Source organism: Lampetra planeri, chromosome 30, assembly GCF_965212315.1.
Source record: "Lampetra planeri chromosome 30, kcLamPlan1.2.h2, whole genome shotgun sequence".
NCBI classification, from domain to species: Eukaryota; Metazoa; Chordata; class Hyperoartia; order Petromyzontiformes; family Petromyzontidae; genus Lampetra; species Lampetra planeri.
Window position 1 is genome coordinate 9049513 of NC_136136.1, and position 19729 is coordinate 9069241.

General features: G+C 46.8%; 1 protein-coding gene across 1 annotated transcript in view; it reads left to right on the plus strand.

Moving 5' to 3' along the window:
- The window catches only part of LOC144728939 (serine/threonine-protein phosphatase PP1-beta catalytic subunit-like), a 41532-nt gene that overhangs the window by 8575 nt on the left and 13228 nt on the right, over window positions 1-19729 (plus strand). Inside the window, exons 2-4 of the mRNA XM_078608702.1 lie at window positions 15867-15998; window positions 16585-16815; window positions 19439-19543. Coding sequence (XP_078464828.1) covers window positions 15867-15998; window positions 16585-16815; window positions 19439-19543 — 468 coding nt within the window. The remainder of the gene's footprint in view (window positions 1-15866; window positions 15999-16584; window positions 16816-19438; window positions 19544-19729) is intronic.

The window sequence follows — 19729 nt, forward strand, 5'->3', positions numbered from 1 at the left end:
CTCCACTATGCATACGTATTCTGATTCTGCACCACATTATGACAGCACTATACAATACAGCATAATGTGATGCATTTCGTGTATAGATGCGAGAACATGGCACGACACTGGAGAACCAGTTGGGTATGTTTGTGTGACAGGGGGCAACTCGGTCACAGAGGCAAAAGGAGATAAGGATGTTCTTGAGCTTGGACTTTCATTGGGGGCAGGGAGAGTTCCAGACATTGCGAGCAGCATAGGAGAATCGGTGACCTCCCATTAAGCGAAGGTTAACTGGGGGCTATGTGGTATTTGTATTTTGCCAGGTAAGGCCTGCTGAGCAGTGTCGCTCTCTTTCAGAAGGGACCTGGCCACAAATGATAGCTCAACGAAGTGGCTTATCACGTGGACACTTACAGCAGCCAAATACTCTAAACGCGTGATGCTGATTCTAAATGTGGAGGGAAAAACCGGGGAGAGAGACACGCAAACTCCAAATATACAGCAACAGGCGTCAGTGTTGGGATCGAACCCACGACCTCCTGTATACCAGGCGAGGTAGTTCACATCTCCTAGCCACCGTGATGATGATGAGAGAGAGACACGCAAACTCCAAATATACAGCAACAGGCGTCAGTGTTGGGATCGAACCCACGACCTCCTGTATACCAGGCGAGGTAGTTCACATCTCCTAGCCACCGTGATGATGATGAGAGAGAGACACGCAAACTCCAAATATACAGCAACAGGCGTCAGTGTCCGGATCGAACCCACGACCTCCTGTATACCAGGCGAGGTAGTTCACATCTCCTAGCCACCGTGATGATGATGAGAGAGAGACACGCAAATTCCAAATATACAGCAACAGGCTTCAGTGTCGGGATCGAACCCACGACCTCCTGAATACCAGGCGAGGTAGTTAACATCTCCTAGCCACCGTGATGATGATGAGAGAGAGAGACACGCAAATTCCAAATATACAGCAACAGGCGTCAGTGTCGGGATCGAACCCACGACCTCCTGAATACCAGGCGAGGTAGTTAACATCTCCTAGCCACCGTGATGATGATGAGAGAGAGAGACACGCAAACTCCAAATATACAGCAACAGGCGTCAGTGTCGGGATCGAACCCACGACCTCCTGTATACCAGGCGAGGTAGTTCACATCTCCTAGCCACCGCAGCGCCCTATTATGCGTTATGATAGCTGTGCTGTGTTAGCCTGTTGTGACCTCATATGAGCATGTATGCAGGGGTGTGTTGCATACAGTATATATATAACACATTTCATCAGACTGAGGCTACCTGTGCCTGCAGTTACAGGGTAAGAAAATCTATGTAAAGCACTCTATACTTCCAACCCATAAAGCCCTAACCTCGAAAAGCTTACAACGAAACCCAAACTAAAACCTCTAACCCCTGAACCTGGCCCCGAAACCCTAAGCCCAAATCCCAACCCCATAACCCTAGCCCATAACTCTAACCATAAAACCTAACCCCAAATACCAAAACATAACCGATAACCACATTCCCTCAACTCTCACTCATAACCCTAAAACCTACCCTAATCTTAAACCCTTAAGCCTAACCTCTAAATCATTATTACCGATTCTGTATCCTAACTCGGATCCAAATCCAGCCTTTCGTTAAACCAAAAATCCACGGAGCCTCTGATTAAACTCATTTCTTTAAGAAATAATTTTTGTGTTGAGGCAGTTGCCCTCCCCCCAGCACCTTCGATTAGCAAGATTGGCTACGTACGGTGCGAAAGAAGTTTCCACATACAATGGACGAAAACGTGATCTACTATTGTATTCTGACAATATATATTTGTGGACAGCAGTCACTGTTGTTATGATCTCCTCGACAAATGTGTGAGTGTGTTATGCAGCCGTTGCTGTATGGTGCTAATGTGTGTTGTGCACAATTTGCAGGACACTTGCGATGCTAATGCGTGACACTGTGAGCGCTGCACATAATTGTAATGCAGTGCACACATGAATGACTTATCCACAGTGCTCCTTGTTGGGCACACACACACACACTGTGGCAGGGTAGCATGTGCGTGAATCATTGCGTTTGTCATTGTACGTGAACTGCATGTGAAGTGTGATTGCTCCGCGCCTGTGTGTGTGTGTGCAGGCTTGCAGAGCACATGTGTGTGTGTGTGCTACTTGTTGTTTATGTGCAGCCAATGCACCGTGTGTGTGTGTGTTATTTTCAAACAGTGCAGTATTGTGTGCACGCTGATAATCTTGCCTGTGTGTGTGCATTGCACATTGGTACACCGTGCTGTAATGTATGTACGGTGAACTTATTTCGCACATCGTACGTAATCAACGTTTTTGGGTTAGATCGCGTTATTTATAAATGTGTCGTAACCCTCCACCACCCGACACGGCCAATCAGCAAAAAAGTGTCACGTTGACAAAAGACAACTAGTTCACTGCTTTAGCTCACCGGTGTGTTGAAGAGTGAAACCACAACATTTACAATTTTTGAGTATAAATAACGCTATCTAACCCAAAAACGCTGATCATGAATAATATTGTTCGCGAAAGCCTACCAACCGTGCTAATTCGAGATGCGGGTGAAGGACAACAAGCTGAACGCAACAAATGTTTTAAACTGCACTCTGACTATATGTATGCACCTGGGACATTCACCCGGAATGTGCCTGATCCCATTCAGATCACGAAAGCTAAGCAGGGTTTTTAGGCCTGGATCGTGCTTGCATTGGTCACCTGCTGTGCATAACGAGGTGTGACACGTCGCAGGGCCACATGGTAGGGAGTGCATCTAAATTCATAGTTGTACTGCACCACTACGCCATACTCCAGAGTGTATACTGCCCGCCTTCACTAACCTCTACTGAATAGCGTGGTGAAGTATGGTCAAATGTATCCCCATGTCCCCCATGGCCTGGTGAATGTCCTCAACCAGCAGTGGATTACGTGTGCATCGTGCTTTCCGAAAGCCAGGAGATGGCAGAACAGCAATAGATTCCTTAATCTATTTGTATGGAGCTTCGAATATTGTCCTGTCAATGCATATCAGTTTTTCTTCCTGGACATCTGTGAAAATGCTGGACATCTGTGAAAACAGAGATTTATAGCTCATCAGATTCCTCCAGTTTCAATAAATATTCAGATTTCCATGCACTCTGATTTCCTCCCAGATGCTAAACATTAATGGAATCGACAAGTAAAAACATTCCAATGGAAGAACCCCCATTGACTCGGTGAACCTTTCATTTGTAAATGCTGGTCACGACTGTATAGTATCATTGTACTCCTTTATAAACACACACTCATACTGCGGCGTCTCTGTCGTGTTATTGATTGTGCCATATACACAGTCCAAACAGTTGTGATATTTCTCATGGTACGTTCACAGTGCCATTTACAAACACAACGAAGCACGCGTACCGCATTCGTGTTAACTCCCACGTGCATGCGGCATTGCTGTGCAAACTCATCGTCATGAGCCATCGTTTTTGTGTCCACTGCTGGATGAAAGTCACCGCACGCCATCACCATTCATCACGGTCTTGCAATTGACAATAGCCCTCTCGATAAAGGCTAATCGCAACGAGTGGGTAGCGCCATGGCCTTGACGAAGCTTGCTTATTGTATTATGATTGCTGTAACCACCGTCTCTATATGTATTGTAGAGAGCAGCCCGTTCTATGGGCAAAGCCTATATGTGTCACAACGATCCCCTCCCTGAACCTCGCCTGACACCAGATACCAAGTGGGGAGTGTCTCGTGTCAATATCAGGTTACAGTGGTGAGTGTCAAGCTGATTTGTGTCAGGTGAGGTTCAGGTGAAGCGCCATGTCACGGCTTCCATAGGACGTGCTGCTTGCTCATCTTTGCGGTGTTGTGTACCGTCTATGTGCAAAAATATACAGTACAGTACTTTAAACTAAACACATTTTGTATTCTACCAGGTAAGGCCCACTGAGCTAAATAGCCCTTTTTTTAGAAGCGACCTCGCCACAAATGATAGCTCAACGAAGTGGCTTATCATCATGTGGAAATTTATAGCAGCCAAGCACTCATTCTAAATGTGGTGGGAAAAACCGGAGGACCCGGAGAAAAATCCACGCCACCATGGGGAGAGAAACACGCAAACTCCAGATATACAGGCGTCAGAGTCGGAACGAACGCACGATCTCCCGCATACCAGGCGAGGAAGTTAACGTCTCGCTACTGTAGTGCCCCAAATCTCAATTGTTTTTTTGTTCAAGTAGTATCGGATGCCGACCGTTGACTTTCCACAGCAATGTGGCAGTTGCCAGTGTAGTGCTATGGATAGACTGGCCACTGCCATGAACATGTGGAATTTCCAGCACTGCTTTCGGCCCATCCGTGGAGATGGGATGAGATGAGTCCCGTTGTTTTTTTTTGCTCATTTGAGCATAAAGACACTTTGGCTTTTGACGTGAAATGCGTAACAAGACAAGGCAACCCTCGAGACACATTAACACAAACACGCAGTGCATTTTGGGAATACGATGCGCCTATTTGTATCTTAAACTGGGAGTTTAATTTGAGCTTGTTTTTCAAATTCCATTGGACCACGTGGTTGCAGTTTGCAGAGTGTTGGAAGAAGATGCCCAGTGTCTGGAAGGGGACCTGAAGTGCTCCCTGGCCTGTCTGGGGTCTCAGGTGTCTGGGGGAGGGGCAGCAGTCCGACTTCTTCCCGTCTCTCTGAACTTCCTGCAAAGTGCAACATCTCCATCGAGATCATAAATACCTCCCTCAGCACGTGTTTCCCCTTCTGGGTCCTCTGAAGGGGATGATTTAAAAAAATAACTCAACAAGGTCAATGCCTTAAAATAAAAATGAAACGTAATTAGCGATGTTTTGGGTAACGGCCCTTCTTCAGAGCACATTAATAGCAGCCAAACTTTTCAATACAGGACCTTCCTGAGAATAGTGTTGAGACTTAGTGAGGCTTTCCTCGGTAAATAGCATTATTATTATTATGACGCCATTGTCACGAACACCATTCACATAAACATTACCAATAATGCAAAAAAAGTTCCATCAATAATGCCTAAACCGTAAACACCAATACCATCAACACCCCCAATATCATCAACATTCGTAATGCCAACAACACCAAAAACAACACTCGTACCACTTCAGATGTGGTCACATTTACATGTTTGTACGTATGTTGAACCTCTTTTACACCGTACGAAGCCAACCCTGCTAATCGGAGGTGCAGGGGAAGGACAGTAATAAACATCTATGTAAAAACAAATTTGTTTCAACACCATCTCCAACAAGACCACCATTGTCATCATCATCTCCGCTGTCACCATCAACATCACCACTTCCACGAACACCTCAAACACCAACCTCGCCAACACTAACGGCGTGGGCCCATCGCTTTCACAGCGAACTGGGTTCACTTGTGGCGTCCTTGAGACTGTAAGAGAGGTTCCATGGAGAGGATGTGTTAATTGTTTATCGAGATATATGATGGTGACGAGACTGTAAGAGTCGTACTTCTGTACCTCCGCTTAGAATTTGGCAGAAGGAAGGAAGCGATGGCGTTGACATTTATATTGTATATAACGCAATACTCATTCACATCACTGTGGAGAATAACAAATACGCAAGCAATACACTTCCCCTACGTATCTGCCCCTCCATTTACAAAAAAAAAACTATAATTTTCTCCACATTCCATCAGCCATACAATCTTCTGGGAATGCATAACCTCAGCAGCTTTGCTTGACAAACTCTGGGCCAGTTTTCGACACAGTGTCTCATTAGCAGAGTCAAGCTTGCTTCGAGCAATGCTGGTGAACTGCCAGATGTTTATGGGCAAGAAACCTCAGTTTTTTTTTTAATATGGGCCCTAGTTGGACAAAGTTATGATATAACACTGCACAACACGCAGTGTAGAATGCAAGTAGCAGCATAAATACGGTGACGATACAGCTCGCCTATATATATTTGTTGTTACGCGTCAAAATAAAAATCAAAAGCATCTAATTCTGTACGGATTCTGTACGGTATTCTAGAGTTAGTACAGCTTGCTACTCGTGCTCAGAAAACGAGCAAAGATTTTGCCTGTGGCGTTTGTAAGTGTGATGCCCCTCCCTGCACTAACCCCCCTACCTCCCACTCTCATGAGAATGTGTCATCCTCATCGCAAGCGTTCATAATTTATGCCCTGCCCGTCAGCCCCCACACAATGTGTGTTGGGTAAAAGACACGAGCGGCCGTGTGGAACTGTAATCTTTGCCCCCGCCGGATGCAGCATAACATCAAAGAAATAATTGATGCATTTGATGCTCAGACAAGGAGAACTGGGGTGGTGGTGGTGCTCATTTCCAATGTTGGCTGCCCTGGAAATTCCATATTCCCATGGCAGGGAGCAGCCTACATACATTACTACTGCATGGAGCAAAAGCCATAGACCACGGAGTGGTGACACGTATTCTATCTACCCTGGAGGGATAACGATCTTACGTGTGGCTGATGACGACGATATGCAGATTCAGCTGGTCAGGCCAGATAACCGCATCGGGAACAGTGGAGTTTATCGCTGCGATCTGTCCTTCCTATTTGTGGATCAGTCATTGCGGCATTATATACTTTGCACACTGCTACACATTTTCCATTTGGGCATCAGGTATCCGCATCTGCTGCTGCCATGGTGTGTGCAGCGGATGCGGTTTAGGGCGGACCATGAGCTTCGTGGGAGATCAAACTCAGGGTCTTCTGCGTTGAGTCTTACGGATAATGATGGGCCAGTATGACCCTAAGATGTAATCGCAACTCAACTGTGAGATGAACGCTGTATCCAGAGTGCCACTTGGAAATACTATGTATATGGGTTCAGCCTTTTGCCAATCCACTGCTGGATGAGGGCCTCCCCATGCCATGCGGGTTGCAGAGGCTGATTGGCCGTACTTCACCACGCCGGGCAGCGCGTGCTGGTGTAGGTGGGGAGGCAGTGCTCACGTTTGCAGCCCCACTCAGCAGTGATACTCGTCATGGCCTGGAATTGAATTCGGGTCGCTGGGTTCATAGCAAAGGGCGCTAACCACCGTGTCACCATTTCACTCTGGCTGTACGTGTATGTTCGTGTGTGTGTGTATACTGGTGTTTATGTCATTCAGAGGAAAGGTTTATTGAGATGTTTGACCCGTATCATTGCTTTACTCTGAAGTGACTATAAATAGAACGTATTATTTTTCAGAAATCTGTTATAAGTCCATTGGAGTAGCAGCAGAAGCTTAACAACTTACTGTGTATAGAAAGTTTATGTACGTATACATCTACAGTAAAACCTTGGATTGCGAGTAACTTGGTCTGCGAGTGCTTTTCAAGACGAGCAATTTTTTAAAATAAATATTAATTTGATCAACGAGCGAGGTCTTGCAATACGAGTAGTACGTGTAGACGCTTTGTCTGCTGAGCGTCACGTGATCGCAACTGATATACGAGTGCTTTGATATACGAGTGCTTTGATATACGAGTGCTTTGGATTACAAACACGTTTCCGGAACGAATTATGCTCACAATCTAAGGTTTTACTGTACTTACTTTTGTCAGATCCACTGCTGGGTGAGGGCCTACTCACGCTGTGTGGATAGTTGGTGGTCACATGTTGATGGAAAAAATGTATCAATAATGTTGGTCGCGAAAGCCTACGTGTTAAACCGAAAAAAAATATGCATGTTTTTTTCCGCAAGTACGTGTGGCTAATGCAGACTTGATACCTTGCAAAAGGTTTCTCTTTGGTGTTTGATCATCTTAACACCTGTTTTACTGCCAGAAAGGGTAAAACATATTCTTATTTCTTCATCATATTGTTACTGGCAAAAAGCTCCCATAGACAGTGTATATTTTTTTACAGATGCTATTCGCATGATTTTGCATTTCTTACATGGCTATTTACATGACATTATAAAGTGGATGTGTTTGTAATATTTGTGTTTGTATGCAGACCTCCACGCCCACAGCACCTCCTACTCCCACTGCTACACAGTTAGTGACCTAATACTATCTTGACAAATGTCTCATTGGACCTACAATGACCTTTCCGGGGCTTACAGGACCGTAAAATTGGTTGGTTGACCTTGGGAATTTTTTTGTTTCAATCCACTCGTATACAGTACGCTGCAGTATAGCGGAGTCGCACTGAGAAGATTGACAAAGGAACACACACGGATCCAAGAAGCATCGTAAAGACAGTTAAGCAAATTCACTACGCTTGGAAAAGAGCGAGCACTAGGTCCACCGCCGTAGAGATGGAGTCATGAGATCAGTTCACGTGCAGGAGTGAAGGTTCAGTTCAGTTTCATTTATTTGGTACAGCCCTGTGAGCCATTCAGCTCTTGAATCGGGTGCAACCGCAAAAAACAAAGAAACTAAAACATGAACAAGAAAACATCTTAAAGTGACTATGCGCAAACAGAAAAATCAAAGCGCAAACAGAAGGTGGATGGTAACGGTTTGGAGAGGTCTCTCATCCAGCAGTAAATAGACAATGATCTATGACGGTGGCATGGGGTTCCTTCTGAATACTCTTGGTTTGCTTTACAGATTGTTGCTCACATCGTTGGGCAACCCAGCAGCAGTTAATGCAACGGGTCTGACTCTGTCGAGACTCAGAAAGTTGAACCGATTTAAAATATGTTTGTTGCTTCACAAATTTCCACGTACAGTACTGCCTTCCCTTGGACCATCTATAACTTGCACACTCAGAAATGAAATGAGCTTCAACTCGATATGGGACGCAGCCGCGAAACGCTTGAGCACCCACGTCAGTGGCCGGGTGTCTCTTAACGCGCGTGCAATGTAAATCTGCCCACCAAAGAAATGTCACTTGTTGATCCCCCTTCATGGGATTAGCAAGTCACATTTTGACGGGGAAACATTGGGCCACAAGGCCAAAGATGTCATTTCATTTTGCACTTTGTTGACCCCCTTCACTACACGGCAAATAATTGGTCACATTGTAGCGCCGGACACTCGTGGCAAACCTGCTGAGCTTTTACTGGATAACGAGGGATTAATATTAGGTTTTTTTTTTAGGGTTACAAACGCTCCCTATGATTAATGTGGAATTAACATTCTCCAACGATTACATGTCAAAGCCCGTAACATCGCCCCCCCCGTTCACGGGTGGGAGATGCACACAGGCACACCCACACAGCATGTGCGTGTGCATTTGAAACGTGAGAAGGTCTTTAATACATTTTTTTTTGGTGAACGTTAAATTTAGCCACCCGGTGTATGTGTGTGCGCGTGTTTTAAATGACGTTGCCTGGGAATGATGCTGCCTGGCCATGAGGCGTGGCCCTGCTGATGTTTCTATCCCCTTCAGTGACGCACGTTGTACGAACTACAGCCAGAGCCGTCTGATTATTTCAGTAATCGATAGGTGGGGGGACGGGGGGGACGGGGAAATCCACATTCCCTGTTTTTTCACATGTGCCGCTGGACGGGAGGTGACGGGTAGGGTATGGTGATGTCGTCAGCATCATTTAATAATACGGATAAAAATATAGATCCGTTTGAAACAGCGTCGTTCGTGGAAAATGCATCTCACAATCGCTGAGGAACCACAGGCAAGATTGAAAGTTGCTCTTCAGTTCTCGGTATATAAGGATGTTTTCAGCCAATTAGTGTATATACAGAATCGGAAATCTTCAGAGATACATGTGGGGGAAATCCGGAGCACCTGGAGAAAACCAATGCGGGTAAAAACACTATCCCATAAGAAGGGACAGATGATATTAGTCCGCAACTTTCTGTACTGCCTTATGCTGGCAAGCCAGGGTCTGGCCCCTCGATGCTGTCATGCTGGCCGTGGCTCGTGAGGTCTTCCTGCCTTCAGGAGGCGGCTGTGGTGGCAGCCGCCACCTTGAACGCAGTGGCTATGAGATGTTAACTGTCTCGCCTGGTATGCAGGAGGTCGTGGGTTTGATCGCGACCCTGACGCCTGCTGCTGTTGTATATTTTGAGTTTGCATGTTCTCCCCACGGTCGTGTGGATCTTTCTCCGGGCCCTCCGGTTTTCCCTCCACATTTGGAAAGATGCATTTAGTGTATTTGGCTGCTATAAATTCATTGGGATATAATTTGTGGCCAGCTCGTCTCTGAAAAAGAGCTATACAGCTCAGTGGGCCTTACCTGGTAAAATAAAACATAGTTTAGTAGTTTAGTTTAAAGTCGCCCGAGTGATCAACCACAACAAAATCGACCCAAATCGACTCATCCCAGCTTACAGGGTGAAGGTTCGATTCCAGTTAAGAGCCACACGGTATTATTCTTAGGTTTTTTTTCGGTAAAGTCACGTAGGTAAAAGATTTAAATTAATAAAAGTAAAATAAAAGTAAAATAAAAATCATGACGTTTCGAAGGCAACACAAGCTTCCGTCTTCAGGTGGAACCGTCACAGCAGTCTCCGAAACGTCGTGATTTTTATTTTATTTTTTATGTTACTTTTATTAATTTTAATTTTTTACCTACGTGACTTTACCGAAAAAAACCTAAGAATATGAATCATTGCAGTCACGAAAGCTTCAAGTCTAGAAGCCACACGGTAGTTTCTGTGGGGGCTCTTTCGCTAATCCGGCACTGAGGCAGGGCACTCGGCTCTCACTCGGAATCACGCAAGGTTTAAATCCGATCGGGGGAAACCCAGCCCATCATCGAAACAAGTGCCGCTTCGTGGAGATTCAGCGGTGGCTGTGCTGTCAATATCTGGATGACCTCGATAAGCAGGTGAGAGCGATAAAGAGAATGTGGAAATTCTGTGTGTGGCTCTGGGCTTGCCAGTGTGGCTTAGCGGCTCTGATGCATCTCTGATGAGAAGTCAAGCGAAGGCAAAGTGAAATTAGAGCAGAGCCTCAGGTAACTGGAATAATGTGAGTGGAAGAGCCCTGCTCTGGCCAGCTGAAAGGTCCAGCCAGCCGCCATTTCAACAGCAGCGAGCATGGCTATATGAATGTGTGTAGTGTACGTGTGTGTTCTGTACATGCCAAGCCATAGCAAATACCGAGTGTGTGTGTGTGTGCTGTGGGGATGTGGTAGCGTAGCGGTCTGCGCATCACACTACGAACCCGGCGACCCGAGTTTGATTCTCGCTCACGGCCAACATTACTGAAGGTTATCCTGGGCCCTCCTCTAGGTGGACTCGGCCTCAAACGAGTAACTGGTGCGGTGTGTAAACATCGCCACTGAGGAGACAAAAGCGGCCGGGTGTGGTGCTGGCCACCCACCCCCTCGTGTGCTATGCTGGCCTTCATAGGTGCTCGCTAACAGCACTTGCTCCTACAGTCTGTTAAAGCTATACAGGGGATCTTTGTGTGTTCTGTATAGACCAGCGTGTGTGTGTGTGTGCTGTCAGCTATACAGTACGCAGAATCTGGCTAGCCGAGGTTTCCCTGTGTCTCCATACAAAGTGGGCTCTCTGCTGGGTGGTGGACATTAACGAATGAGTGATATCATAGATCACTAAGAATGAGCTCATTCTAGCCTCTTGTGTTCCAAGGTTGTATCTTAAAAACTAAGATTTCCATCACTGGTAATTTTTTGACAATGGAACACTTCATAAAATTCCCCTTTCTACTCTCAAAGTCACACTTTGCCAGAGCACTTATCAGTATCAGTGGATTCTCACCTGATTACAGATACGATACAAAGCAACCACACACAGGTCACCACAAGGATAAAAAAATTAACCCGTAAAAACAAAGTTTTTCACTATAAATCCTTTATATGCGTGGCGGCTAGAGTCCTCTCGTCCTCTGGCTTGAGATGGCTGCCACCTATGGGTCAGATGATTGTCTGCCAGCATTAAGCAATTGGTAATTAAATATTTAAAACAATTTCCCTAAACAGTGTAAAATTTTGGAAAATTTTTTCACGAAAATTAATTGTCACGCACAACGAGTCTGTGTGGAAAATGTCAGCTCGATTGGATCACGGGAAGTGGGTTAAAAAACGACCGAAAGATTTGCACGGTCGTAAGCAAGCAAGCACGCAAGCACGCAAGCAAGCAAGCAAGCGAACTTAATATAAAAGATTTAATAAAAACGGCGGACAGACTCTTACCCGCACCCCGCAGTCAGGTCGCGGAAACCCTACCATTTTCGCACGAATAGATTTTTTGTTCCCTATTAAAGTTAATCAGAATTCCCCAAAAAAAATGTGCTGCAATCGGCGAATCCATGTAATCTGCGCGCTATCGGTGCTTCACGACTGTCTCCCGCGATCCGCCGGCACGCTGCCGTCGGATTTAGAACACTTCGTGGATCGCAAAACAACAACTCACGACCTGTAAAAGTTTGTGGGGTCAACCCAGAGCTGCAGAGCGGAGCTGCAGGGAAACGTGGAGGTAATGTTTTTATTTAAGTTAGCATTTTTTTTCTTGTTTTATGCTTGTCATCAGCACAGACTAGCTGTCGCTGCTTTGATTTGTTCAGTAGAAATAATTTAGCGGTTTTGTTTTTTAGGGCTTTGAAATGAACGATTAGAACGGTTGGCTACGTACGGCGCGAAAGAAGTTCAACTGTACGTACATGCAAGCAAAAATAATCGTCGAACAAAGCTAGAGCCCTCATATGGCAGACTTGGGTCTCGGATATCCTCCTTTTTGCGGACTAATCTCTCGTCTCTTTCCTCCCACAATCGGCGGCACCGCAATCGGCGCGAACGTCGTTCCTGTGGATTGTTTTGGTGAAACTTCTGCGGTGCGCCGCGGGATTATCCTCCCCTATCAATGCGGATTTTGAGACCTCTGCTTTATATGGGTATGAGGAGTCACCGGGATGCGCTGAAGCTAATCCTGTTAGTCGCGTTTATCCATATAAGTGTCTGCATCATCCGTGGGGTAACTGCATTCGGTTCGAGAATGCATTTTCATGGATAGGCATGGAGAAACTAGAAAACTAGAAAAAAAATATTTGACCAGGTAAGGCCCACTGAGCTACCTGGCCACAAAAGATAGCTCAATAAACTGGGTTATCGAAATGTGGAGGGAAAAACTGGAGGACCCGGAGAAAAATCGACTCGACGATCGGGAGAGTGACATGCACACTCCACATATACAGCAGCAGCAGGCTTCAGCAGTCGGGATCGAACCCACGACCTCCTGCATACCAGACGAGGTGGATAACATCTCCTAGCCACCGTGGCGCCCCTACATGATTTGCTAATGGTGTTCCCTGCACGAGGAGAACTTCACTGGAACATTGACATCTTGGGCAAGTGCTGATTGCACACATGCTATTCGGTTACTGTGACGCGAATGTTTATTGACGATTTGCCCAAATGTCCAGCACTGTGACACTCTTGCTAGTTGCCGTGCGGCTTCATGGGGCTGTTCTGCACTGATCATTCCCATTAAATCTGAAGCTGGTGCGCATTTGCCAGATTGCTCTAACGTTTAAAGTCAAAGCGATTTCCCTTTCACATAAGCGCTGTGTTGGCGGTGCTCATTTCCCGTTTACAGCTCTGCACCGGTGGTGGAATTTCTACATTGCTACAACAGGGACGAGTCTATCCACGGCACACACAAAACCACTATTTACGTCTCCACAAAGTGGTATTCATTTTTTTCTTTTACTATTGATCTCGAAGAGATGATTGGACGAGTCACAACCCCCCCGCTCAACATTGGAACTCGCAGCCTTGCGATTGGGAGCCGCTCACGCGACCGCTGAACCAGCTGGTCGGCTCTTTTTTTAAAGTCCGTCGGTTCTGCTTTTGAACACCAGTGACTGGGTCCGGCTTCAGTGTAAACACTCGGTTCGGCAACGCACGTGCCATCGTCCGCTCTCCAAACAATTCTACACAGCCAGAAATAATGTTTCATCTTGTAAACTCGCCGACGGGTTGTTAAGGCCCTTTCTGCCATACCAGGAAGAGGCGGAAGCTGAATTATCGCTTGTGCCAAGTCGACCGTGGAAAACGTTCATAAACCCAGCTGGCTCGTGCGCTTTGGGTTGCCCTCTGAATATGTCCATGTTGCTGTAATTCTGTTGCACCACTGGCATTTACCTAGCAGTGGATCGATCTTGGCTGATGGTGATGATGATGATCATCATAATGATGACAAACAGGCAATATTTATGGCATGTGCATAATGTCTGAATACTGTTTATATTTTTTATTAACTATTCAATAATTGCGTATGATGGCAATATGTTCAGGAGATAAAATGCCAGTGTCGAGATCTGTTAGCCACGAGAATGCTTCAGGAAACTATTCAACTAAATAAAATTAAATAAATATTAAAGTAAATAAATACAATTCACGGTAAGGCCCACTTAGCTATATAGCTCGTTTTCAGTTCAGAAGCGACCTGGCCACAAATGATATTTCAAACAAAGTGGCTTATCATGTGGACAATTATAGCAGCCAAATACTCTAAATGCATGCTTCTAAATGTGGAGGGAAAAACCGGAGGACCCGAAGAAGAATCCACACGACCACGGGGAGAACATGCAAACTCCAAATATACATGTGTCAGGGTCAGCGTCAGGATGGAACCCTGTATACCAGGCAAGGTAGTTAACATTACTCGTTGGTTCTTTCGGTAAAGTCACGTGACTTTACCGAAAGAACCAAAGAGTAATTCCTGCAGTCACGAAAGCTTAGAATCTAGTTTGAACATCTGTTATAGTTCTTTCCATTCCTCCGTTGAAGGAGCCGCAGACGACAGCGGTTTACTGAACGTTCCGAAGTTTTGGGTTGCTTGGCCACAATTCCACGACTGTGGCTTGTCTTTCGTTTTCCACATACGAGGGAGATTGCTGACGATTCACCATAATCAACAGTGGATCATCAGCGCAAGAGAATGGGAAATACAAATCAGTCAAGGCAGGGGTCGCACAATCCCAATCCTGAAGAGTCACATTGCCCCCCGGTTTTCGTTACAACCGAGCTCCCAATTACTAAATTGAACCCATATTTGAATGATTAGTTTCACTCTTTTAAGCTGTTCTCCATAGAACCCGCAGCATTGTTGCGGACATCACGAATTGGAGTTGGTCGCAACTGACTTAAGGTGTTTTTAAGGAACCGTTCACAGTGGAGACGTACTGCATGGGAGGGGCGGTATAAATAACGATGACGATGATGATGATGGCGCATTGTTGCATTGTGATATCGTGCAAGGTGGTGGTGGTGACGACGGCTTGGGGACAATTTAATCCAGCAGTGGATTGACTGACTGATTATCATAACAGCAATGATGATGATGATGACAATCTCTCAGCTCATTGCAGATCTAGCCACCCGGCCAGCTTCATGATGTGCCTCATCTCACTGATGATGATGATGAGATGATGATGATGGCCAATTACCAGTTACAACACACCATGTAACTGGTAGCAGCACTAACAAACAAAACCGGCAAATTACTCAACTGGGATTACTCATTGCTGTGCGTTATTTGTTTTGCTATTGTTACGTTGGTGACCCAGGTTACTCATGCAAATGAGGCTCGTCCTGGTCTCTTGAATGCTCACGTGGTTTAACAAAATCAACTTAAAAACAATGTTTATTTTTTTACCAGGTTAAGGCCCACTGAGCTATGCAGCTTTTTTTCAGAAGTGACCTTGGTGCAAATGGTAGCTCAGCAAAGTGGCTTATTATGCAGAAATTTACAGCAGACGAATGCTCTAAACGCGTGTTACTAAATGTAGAGGGAAAAACCGGAGGACCCGGAGAAAAATCCACGCGACCACGTGGAGGGAGACATGGAAACTCCAAATATGCAGGCGTCAGGGTCGGGATGAAACCCACGACCTCCTGCATTCCATGCGAGGTAGTTAACACATCTCACCACTTGATCGACCCCTCTTTGTGCCTCTCCCCCCGCCCCTCCCCCCAATGTACGCAGTGAGGGGCAGTCGACCGGGCAAGACAGTGCACATGTCGGAGGCGGAGGTGCGCGCTCTGTGCATCAAGTCTCGCGAGATCTTCCTCTCGCAGCCCATTCTACTCGAGCTGGAAGCGCCGCTCAAGATATGCGGTGAGTTCCACGGCCCGGGCCAGGGCCACCAAAAGCCGTGACAACTTGTTTTCACCGGCAGACGGGTAGCAAGCCAGGCCCTGCTGCAGCTGCCAGCTGATGGTGACCCGTGTTGGTGGGTGCCACGGTGGTGAGACGTCAACTGCCTCGCCTGATGGATGGGAGCTGCTGTGTTTTACAAACAAGAAGCGCACGCCCACGCCCACATAGACAAAGATCCACCGTGTAGCCTTTTTTCAGACGCTTGGGGCGAGTGCTGTTAGCGAGCACCTATGAAGGCCGGCATGGCACACGAGGGGGTGGGTTGCCAGCACCACACCCGACCGCCTTTGTCTCCCCACTGGCGATGTTTACACACCTCACGAGGTAGTCGTGTGAGGCTGTCGACCTCGAGGAGGCCCAGAACCGGTTCAGATAATTATCCGTCACTGGCGGCCGTGAGCAGGGAATCGAACTCGGATCGCCGGGTTGGTAGCGCAGCGCACTAACCACTCCACCACCACTCCCCACACACACACACAGCCACGTGGCGCCCTTCGACTTTTGAACGCACGCCCGTACGCACGTGCTGCGCTCGCTTGTGCAGGCGACATCCACGGACAGTACTACGACCTCCTGCGCCTGTTCGAGTACGGCGGATTCCCTCCCGAGAGCAACTACCTCTTCCTGGGCGACTACGTGGACCGTGGCAAGCAGTCACTGGAGACCATCTGCCTGCTGCTCGCCTACAAGATCAAGTACCCCGAGAACTTCTTCCTGCTGCGCGGGAACCACGAGTGCGCAAGCATCAACCGCATCTACGGCTTCTACGACGAGTGTGAGCGGTCGCGTGCGTGCGTGCGCACGTGTGTCCACGTGTGTGTGTGTGAGCTCCTCCGGCAGGCAAGGCTGCGTTGGCTGGGTCATGTAGCCCGCATGCCCAGCCACCGCATGCCTAAACAGCTTTTGTTCGGCCGGATCGAGGGGGCTAAACGGGCGCGGCACGGGCTAGAGAAGAGATGGAGTGATGTGGTACAGGAGGACGTGGAGCTGAGTGGACTTGTCGATGACTGGTACCAGCGGTGTCAAGATCGGCCTCTGTGGAGGAGGCTCGCGAAGGACGCTACTGGGCAGTGGGAGGCAGTCGCGGTTGTTGTTGTGCATGTGTAGGTCTGTCCCGAAGTATCGAGCTTATTTTGTTTGACCGGGTGAGGACACAGCAGAGTCTCATTTGCAAGTGAGCTGGATCACCGAAATGACAATAGGATAAAAACAATGACGTAAAAATTACATTAAAACGGGCAGTAAATGAAGCAAATCGAATTTGGAGCAAAAACAATTGTTTCTAACAAAACAAAACGGTGGACATACTTGATCAATATAGAATCGATTATCCGGCTGCTTTGGAGGAAGGGGGCGCTGGATTTTCAAAAATGCCAGATAATCACTTCATCATCATTATTATTTTAAATAGATTGTGTTTGCACATTGTTGCATAGCGTTACGTTGAAGGTGTTGTGTGCGTGTTCTTTTTCGCGTTTCAAATTTGTTTACGATCTGAAATTGGCATAAATAAGCATAGAAATAGACAAAAATAAATATCATACTTTCCAAAAGTCACTGTATTTACTGTACCGTACTTACCACTCCAATCTGGAAGATTCCGCATGGGGTGATGTATGTAAGTGCATTATTTTCATTGATTAAGTCGTATGTAGTGTATAATGCACTGTATATACTATTTCACATTGAAATCAAGCTTCATTTGAAGCTTTCGTGACTGCAGGAATACATACTTTTTAATTCTTTCTGTAAAGTCGCGTAGGTAGAAATAAAATAAATCAAGCTTACCTACCTTTTTTTGTCATGCACACAGTACCAGAGGTGGGACAAAGTCATTGTTATGCAAGTCCAAGTCGAGTCGCAAGTCATCAAATTCATGACTCGAGTCTGACTCGAGTCCAAGTCACATGACTCGAGTCCACATCTCATAGGTGGGACAAAGTCATTGTTATGCAAGTCCAAGTCGAGTCGCAAGTCATCAAATTCATGACTCGAGTCTGACTCGAGTCCAAGTCACATGACTCGAGTCCACACCTCTGCACAGTACCGATCGCCGGACTGGTCACAGCATTTGAAGCGGTTTTGCCGTTTTCGCCAAATTGGCCTGGGACCGCCGGATAATGTTGGAAGCCGGATAATCGATGATCGACTCTGTTTAATAAAATAACATTTTGGTAGCAAGAATTGTCTCTTGCAGATTAATGGGAAAAAAAGATTCATGATAAAATTAAGTTACATAAACATCAAGATATATTTAGCTGTGGTTATTGCACTTGCTTGTGTAATTTGTGTGTGTGTTTGTGTGTATCGATGCACGGGGAGCGGTAGTGTAGTGGTTAACGCACTGCACTAGGAACCCAGAGACCCAAGTTTGATTCCTGTTCACTGCCAACACTAGTGACGATTATCTAAACCCGTCCTGGGCCTCCCCAAGGTCGACTCAGCCTAAAATGAGTACCTGGTGCAAAAACATCGCCACTGGGGAGACAAAGGTGGCCTGGCATGGTGTTGACCACCCACCCGCCTGTGTGCCGTTCCAGCCTTCACAGGTGCTTGCTGACAGCACTTTTCCCAAAAGTCTGTTCAGACTATACGGGGGACCTTTGGATGTGTGCTTGTGTCTGTGTTTGCTTGTGTGTGTCTTTGCTTTTGAGTTTATCTGTTTTTGTTTGTGTCAATTTGTCTGTGTATTCGTTTGTGTGCGTGAGTGTGTATGTGCATGGGGAGCGGTCCTGGCCCTCCCTTAGGCTGACACAGCCTCAAATGAGTAACCGGTGATGTGTGTAAAAATCGTCACTCGAGAAACAAAGGCGGCTGGGTGTGGTGCTGGCCACCCATCCCCTCGATTTCTATGCCAGTCTTCATCGGTGCTCGCAAATCAGCATTTGTCCCAAAAGTCTCTTCAGGCTATACAGGGGATCTTGTCTTTGGGAAGCGGTAGTGTAGTGGTTAGCGCTAAGAATCCAGCGGAGTTTTATTCCCGCTCACGGCCAACATCAGTGGGAAATATCTAAACCGGTCATGGACCTTCCCCTAGGTTTACTAAGCCTTAAATGAGTATATAGTGGTGTCAATATCAACCCTGCAGAGAGAAAGGCAGCCAGGTGTGGTCCTGGCAACACCTCACTCTCATGTACCATACCCGCATGAATAGGTGTTTGCTAACAGCAAATCCCCCTGCATTCTGTAAGTCTAAATGGGGGATCTTTGTGTGTGTGTGTGTATAGTGGCGAGCTGTGTACATTGACGTAATACACGAGCGTGGTGGGCGTGAGCTCACGCGCATCTCTTCTGCAGGTTCTGGCCTTGTAATCCCTCTGCTTTTTTTGTTGAAACCACCTACCCCTTCCTACCCTCCACCGCCTCCCCCCCTCCCTCGCCACCACCACCACCAACAGGCAAGCGCCGTTTTAACATCAAGCTCTGGAAGACGTTCACGGACTGCTTCAACTGCCTGCCTATCGCTGCCATCATTGACGAAAAGATTTTCTGCTGCCATGGCGGTGAGTCCCTGCAGTGCGCCATGGCGGTTGCACGAGGTGTGTCGGGGGTCAGAGAGGTCGCTGTGGTCCACATCGCAACTCGCCCGTCGCTTCCTTCACTCTGCTAGATCACACGCAACTGTTCCACATCGCAACTCGCCCGTCGCTTCCTTCACTCTGCTAGATCACACGCAACTGGTCCACATC